This window comes from Colobus angolensis, unplaced genomic scaffold, assembly GCF_000951035.1.
Source record: "Colobus angolensis palliatus isolate OR3802 unplaced genomic scaffold, Cang.pa_1.0 Scaffold37, whole genome shotgun sequence".
In the NCBI taxonomy this organism is placed as follows: domain Eukaryota; kingdom Metazoa; phylum Chordata; class Mammalia; order Primates; family Cercopithecidae; genus Colobus; species Colobus angolensis.
The window spans coordinates 4,625,177-4,632,772 of NW_012117043.1; the positions used below are offsets into that span (position 1 = coordinate 4,625,177).

Below are 7,596 nucleotides of genomic sequence, written 5' to 3' on the forward strand. Positions count from 1 at the left end.
CCTCGGCCTCCCAAAGTGCTGGGATTACAGGCATGTGCCACCATGCCCGGCTAATTTTCTTTTGTATTTTTGGTAGAGATGGTGTTTCACCATGTTGGCCAGGCTGGTCTCGAACGCCTGACCTCATGTCATCCACCCGCCTCGGCCTCCCAAAGTGCTGGGATTGCAGGTGTCAGCCACTGCACCTGGCCCCCGGCATATATATATATGTATTTTTTTTTTTTCTTTTTTTGAGACAGAGTCTCACTCTGTCACCCAGGCTGGAGTGCAGTGGTGCTATCTGGGCTCACTGCAACCTCTGTCTCTTGGGTTCAAGCAATTCTTCTGCCTTAGCCTCCCAAATAGCTGGGATTACAAGCATGCACCACCATGTCCAGCTAAATTTGTATTTTTAGCAGAGATGGGGTTTCCCCACGTCAGCCAGACTGGTCTCGAACTTCCAACCCCAGGTGATCTGGCCACCTCAGCCTCCCAAAGTGCTGGGATTATAGGTGTGAGCCACCACACTCGGTCTTGATTTTTTAATTCAAATGTATTTTCTATACTTAATATATACTTTTTGTCTTTTTTTTTTTTTCTTCCTGTATTACCCAGTCAGGTCTCGAACTCCTGGGCTCAAGCTATCCTCCCGCCTCTGCCTCCCTGAGAGCTGGGATTACAGCTGGGATTACAGGCGTGAGCCACCGCGCCCGGCTTAATATATACTTTTTTATATTTTCTTTTTTTTTTTTTTTAAGACAGTCTTGCTCTGTCACCCAGCAGGCTGGAGTGCAGGTGGTGTGAACACGGCTCACTGCAGCCTCAACCTCCTGGACTCAAGTGATTCCCCACCTCAGTCTCCCAAGTAGCTGGGACTACAGGCACACACCACCATGCCTGGCTAATTTTTTGGTTTTTGTTGAGACAGGGTCTTGCAACGTTGCCCAGGCTCGTTTTGAACTCTTGACCTCAAGTGATCCTCCTGCCTCAGCCTCCCAAAGTGCTAGGATTATAGGTGTGAGCCATGCACTGGGCCATAAAGCATTTTTCTTTCTTTTCTTTCTTTTTTTTGAGACAAAGTCTCACTCTGTTGCCCGGACTGTAGTGCAGTGGTGTGATCTTGGCTCACTGCAACTCCCACCTCCATGGTTCAAGTGATTCTCGTGCCTCAGCCTCCTGAGAAGCTGGAACTATAGGCACATGCAACCACACCCAGATAATTTTTATATATTTTTTTGGTGGAGAGGGGGTTTCACCATGTTGGCCAGGCTGGTCTCGAACTCATGACCTCAATTGATCCATCCACCTTGGCCTCCCAAAGTGCTGGCATTACAGGTGTGAGCCACTGTGCCTGGCCCCCAGCCTATAATTTTTAAATTTGATATATTTTTTCTATACTTAACATATACTTTTTGAGACAGTTTCGCTCTTGTCGCCCAAGCTGGAGTACAATGGGGTGATCTCAGCTCACTGCAACCTCTGCCTCCTAGGTTCAAGAAATTCTCCTGGCTCAGCCTTTCCAGTAGCTGGGATTACAGGCGCCTGCCACTACGCCCAGCTAATTTTTGTATTTTTAGTAGAGACAGGGTTTCACTATGTTGGCCAGACTGGTCTCGAACTCCTGTCCTCAGATGATCCACCTGCCTCCACCTCTCCAAGTGCTGGGATTATAGGTGTGAGCCACTGTACCCGGCCAACATACACTTTTCTATTGGTATTATATTTCTAGTTAAAAAAAAAAAAAAAGGTTAGAAAAAGAAAAACCAAAACTTTTGTTAATCTTTATTTAAAAACATTTTACCAGATGCACCTTGGTTGCTTACATTCTCTGGTTGCCATTCAGTCTCAAAGTAAGCACTGGGAGCATATGATAAATAGTAGTTTAAGGAAGCCATAGCACTTACAGAGTTCTCAAATGGTTACAATATAAAATCTGTCATAAAAATCAGTAAAAGATGCAAGGTAGAACACATTTTAACACTGTACAATGGCAGTAGCAGCTTTGCAAATGTTTATCTATATGATTTCCATAGGACTTTTTTTTTTTGCCTGGCCTCATTATGTAGCAAAGCATTTTTCCTTTTCTTTTTGAGATGAAGTCTTGCTCTGTTACCCAGCAGGCTGGAGTGCAGTGGTATAAACACGGCTCACTGCAGCCTCAACCTCCCGGGCTCAAGTGATTCTCCCACTTCAGTCTCCTGAGTAGCTGGGACTACAGGCACATGTCACCGCGCCCGGCTAATTTTTTGTTTTTTTTGTAGAGATGGAGTCTTGCAATGTTGCCCAGGCTCGTTTTGAACTCTTGGCCTCAAGTGATCCTCCCACCTCAGCCTCCCGAAGTGCTAGGATTATAGGTGTGAGCCGCTGCACTGGGCCATAAAGCATTTTTTTTCTTTCTTTTCTTCTTCTTTTTTTTTTTTTTTTTTGACACAGGGTCTCACTCTTGTTGTCCAGACTGGAATGCAGTGGTGTGATCTCGGCTCACTGCAACCTCCACCTCCAGGGTTCACGTAATTCTCGTGCTTTAGCTTCCTGAGTAGCTGGGACTATAGGCACATGCCACCACACCTGGATAATATTTACTTTTATTTTTGGTAGAGATGGGGTTTCACCATGTTGGCCAGGCTGGTCTCAAATGCCTGACCTCAAGTAATTTGCCCACCTCAGCCTCCTAAAGTGCTGGGATTACAGACATGAGCCACCATAACTGGCCTTTTTTTTTTGAGACGGTCTGGCTCTGTTGCCCAGGATGGAATACAGTGGCATGATCTCAGCTCACTGTAACCTCTACCTCCCGGGTCTAAACCATCCTCCCACCTCAGCCTCACAAGTAGCTGGGACTACAGGCGCGCAACATCACACCTGGCTAATTTTTTGATTTTTGGAAGAGACGGAGTTTTCATCACGTTGCCCAGGCTGGTCTCAAACTCCTGAGCTCAAGGCATCCACCTGCCTTGGCCTCCTAAAGTCCTGGGATTACAGGCATGAACCATGATGCCCGGCCCTAGCATTTTTCTTATGATCTCTTATCCCACAAGAATGGTCAAGTCATTTAGCATTAAATGAATAGAGTACACAGTGGTTTACAATATTATAAACATTGTAAGTGCCCCCTAAAATATTATTGTTATAAATACTCAACTGCTTTATTCTCAGTGATTATTCCCTTTAATTTTACATAATGTAAATGTAGCTAGCAGGTTTTTTTTTTGTTTGTTTTTTGTTTTAACTTTTACTAGAAGCTGATATATCTCTTCACTACCTATTTAATTTTTTTTTTTTTTGAGACAGAGTCTCTTGCTGTCACCCAGGCTGGAGTGGCAGTGGTGTGATCTCGGCTCACTGCAACCTCTGCCTCCCAGGTTCAAGCGATTCTCCGGCCTCAGCCTCCCAAGTAACTGGGACTACAGGCGCATGACACCACACCTGACTAATTTTGCATTTTTAGTAGAAATGGGGTTTCACCATGTTACCCAGACTGGTTTTGAAGTCCTGACCTCCCCACTTGCCTCGGCCTCCCAAAGTGCTGGGATTACAGGCATGAGCCACCGTACCCGGCCACCTGTTTAATTTTCATCCATAAATGTGTTATAAATATAGATGTGGATCTCTGGCCAGGTGTGGTGGCTCATGCCTGTAATCTCAGCACTTTGGGAGGCTGAGGTGGGTGGATCACCTGAGGTGAGGAGTTCGAGACCAGCCTGGTCAACATAATGAAATCCCGTCTCTACTAGAAATACAAAAATTAGTCAGGCACGGCAGTGTGCACCTGTAATCCCAGCTACTCGGGAGGCTGAAGCAGAAGAATTGCTTGAAACTGGAAGGTGGAGGTTGCAGTGAGCCAAGAGTGCGCCACTGTACTCCAGCCTGGGTGACAGAGTGAGACTCCATCTCAAAACAAAACAAACAAACAAACAAAAAACATATATCTATAAAGATGTGGGTCTCAAAAACAGGACTGCCTCGTAGGTGATAAACATTGCCCCCAGGTCTGCTTTCTAGTCTGGTGACTTTACAACACTCTATTTGGCATCTTAATGCAATATTTATCTGTAGAAATCCAGTCTTTCTGGGGAGTTGCCTTTTAGTGTTAGAGATGGGTTCTTGCTCTGTTGCTCATGCTGGAGTATAGTAGAACAATCATAGCTCACCATAGCTTCCAACTCTTGGGCTCAAGTGATCCTTCCACCTCAGCTTCCCAAGTAACTTGGACACTTAGACTACAGGTATGCGTCACCATGCCTGGCTAATTTTAAATTTTTGATACAGATGGGGTCTCGCTATGTTTCCCAGGCTGTATTACTGTCTTTGAATACATAGGTCAGTGACAACAGGGAACTAGGTCTCACAGTGACCTGCTATGGACTTGAGAATCCTTGGCAAGGCATTGTCGAAAATATAAGGTTCATGTTGAAGTCGTCATAAAATTTTTATGTAGCTGTATAAATGTGGACAGCAGATATAAAAATAAGGAATACCTCAGACTTCTGTGAGCCAGATATAAGTACCTACCTAAGATGCTAGAAATTATATTCCAATTTAAATCCCAGGATAAACATCACTTTGGAGACTGTATTTTCCCATCTGGTTCTCTTGATGATCATGCAAACTAGAAAATACCCAAATATCTGTATCCACTTTATACCACAGTATATGTGTGCTCCATACATACTCTAATTCTCCAAATGGAATTATATTAGTATATCTCTATATATATACACCCTACTACATTAAAAAGAAGGATTTGGGTTTGTTTTTTTTTTTTCCCCCGAGATGGAGTTTCGCTCTTGTTGCCCAGGTTGGGATGCAATGACGCTATCTTGGCTCACTGCAACCTCTGCCTCCTGGGTTCAAGCGATTCTCCTGCCTCAGCCTCCCGGATAGCTGGGATTATATGCACCCACCACCATGCCCAGCTAATTTTTGTATTTTTAGTAGAGATGGGATTCCACCATGTTGGCCAGGCTGGTCTCGAACTCCTAACCTCAGGTGATCCACCCACCTCAGCCTGCCAAAGTGCTGGGATTACAGTTGTGAGCCACTGTTCCTGGCTGGGTGTTTTTATCTGTATTTTTTATGGATCATCACATGGAGTCAGGCAGAGTTGGCATCAGTTTTGTTCATCAAAGCTGCTTGTAGAAAGTGGCAGAGTTGGAGTTGGGCTTCTAGGGTGAGCCAGCTATATAAAAAAAAAAGTCCCAAATATAACATCAATTATATTACTGTGATAAATACAACTCTCCTCCTTTCTCAACAGAACCCAGAATTTTTGCAGGGCAACACTGCATTCAGATTCCAAAAACCACTTTTCCCAGTTTCCCTGATGCAATCAGAAGTTCCTGGATAGGGCATCTTTGAAGAAATGAGGCATAGCTTACCTAACATTTGCCTTTCTCCTTCTCTTACCTAGAATGTGGACATGAGGCTTCAGGAAATGTAGCCATTTTGTATTAAGAGGATAAAAACCACACATTAAGGATGGAAGAACAGTGATTATATGGTGAAACCACTGTATTATAGTTGTGGACTTCCTACTTCCCAAAGAAATATTTAAATTAAAAAAATAAGTCCGGGAACTAAGCTATGACGATGCAAAGGCATAAGAATGATACAGTGGACTTTGGGGACTTGGGGGAAAGGGTGGGGTGGGGTGAGGGATTAAAGACTATACATTGGGAACAGTGTACACTGCCTGGGTGATGGGTGAGCCAAAATCTCAGAAATCACCACTAAATAATCAAACACTTTCTGTTCCCCAAAAACCTATTGAAATAAAAAATAAATTAAAAAAAAAAAGATAGTTGTAGGCTGAGCACGGTGGCTCACGCTTATAATCCCAGCACTTTGGGAGGCCGAGACAAGGGAATCATATGAGCCCAGGAGTTTGAGACCAGCCTGGGAGATATAGTGAGACCTCGTCTGTAAATTTTAAAAAAACAAAAAGGAGTTAGTTGTATATATTAAAAAACCAAAAATTCCCAATTTATTTATTTATTTGTCAAGGCAGAGTCTTGCTATATCGCCCAGGCTGGTTTCAAACTCCTGGCCTCAAGCAATTTTCTGGCCTTAGCCTCCCAAAGCATTGGGATTACAGGTATGAGCCACCACACTCTGCCATGTCCCTATTTGATTAAACCACTGTAGTCAGATTTCTGATACCTGAAGCCAAATGCAAAACCTGATACAGTTGCTTCAGAGTTTAAGAAAAAAGGAAGCCTAAGGGCTGGGTGGGATAAGTCATCTATGTCTAATAACAATTTTAACTAGACATCCTCCTCCTAAGTAGATTCTGGCAGCACAACATATGCCATAGGTCTTATCTGTGATTTTTGTTGTTGTTCAACATGTGGCTTTATAATTATTATAGTTTATCCATTTCCAGAGTTCTCCATTCACTGTACCTGTTATAAAGTGGGGCAGTGACAACAAGGATCTTAGAGGTAAACAGAAAAAGAAAAGGGCTGAGACCTTCTGTGAGGCCTTGTCCCTTTGCTCCCGCCCTTCACAATTTTGGGTAACACCAAGGAATGCGATTAGGGGTAGCATGCTCTAAGGAGGAAAGAAGAACCTGGTCACATCTCCAGAGAAAGCTGTATAGTGCCCAGGAGGACCAAGTTGATTGGTAAGAGAGAAATTATATTGTCCCACAAAAAGCACTGATTCTCAAACAGGGAACAAAAGGAAGACAGTATTGGGGTGGAGAGTGTCAGCAGTGGTGTTTGGTATGTCCTTGCATCCAGAGACAGAACGAACTATAAACTTCAAAGCCAAAGATGCTAGCAGCCCTGTGTTCCAGCACTCCAGCAGGGGTGACCGATGGATGGCTGTTCTTCACAGATCTAATGATAGAGGCAATTAGGGAGATGACTAAGATCAACAGGGTTTGGAAGAAGTCACACCAGGGCCAGCTGATCTACTGGTTTTGGTGTGTGGTTGTACATGGAAGTGACAAAGAAAGCTGTCAAGACCTTTTCCTATCAACTCTGCATGGTCTGACTCCTAACTACATCTCCATCCCTGTCTGTCACCACCATCGGGCTCCCTCTGTTTTATAGCCACACTGGTCACTTCTCAGTTCCTTGAATAGGCCAAGATCCCTCCCACCATGGGACTCTAACACATGTTGTTCTTTTTGCCTGGAACTCTCTCCTTCCTGACACTCATGGTGGACCCAACCTACAGTTACCCTATCCAGTAAATGCCTCTTCCTTCTTTGATTCTCACCTCAAGCATCATCACTTCCTAAGGGAGTCCCTCCTAGATCATCCAGGCAAGATCAAGTTCCTTTCTGGGTTCCCACAGAACCTCATTCCTTTCCTTCACAGCATATACTGCCATGTGATAGTGTACAAATATGGGATTATTTGATGAATGCCTACTGTCCCCGCTAGACTAAAAGCTTCAAGACAGTAATCTGTATCTGTTTTTGCTTACCACTATATTCCCAGTACTTCAACACACTGCTGAGCATATAGGAAGTGCTTAATAAATATTTACTAAAAATATGTACTAAAGGAGGCCAGGCGCGGTGGCTCACGCCTGTAATCCCAGCACTTTGGGAGGCCGAGGCGGGTGGATCACGAGGTCAGGAGATCGAGACTATCCTGGCTAACACAG

The 7,596-nt window shown here is 44.1% G+C and overlaps 2 protein-coding genes across 2 annotated transcripts in view; both read right to left on the bottom strand.

Annotated features, from left to right (window-relative positions):
* Positions 1 to 7,596, bottom strand: part of SMG8 (SMG8 nonsense mediated mRNA decay factor) — a 26,698-nt gene that overhangs the window by 11,081 nt on the left and 8,021 nt on the right. The window lies entirely within an intron of this gene.
* Positions 4,758 to 7,596, bottom strand: part of PRR11 (proline rich 11) — a 53,335-nt gene continuing 50,496 nt past the window's right edge. Inside the window, exon 11 of the mRNA XM_011953678.1 lies at positions 4,758 to 5,158. Within this exon, the coding sequence (XP_011809068.1) occupies positions 5,090 to 5,158 (69 nt within the window). The 3' untranslated portion in view covers positions 4,758 to 5,089. The remainder of the gene's footprint in view (positions 5,159 to 7,596) is intronic.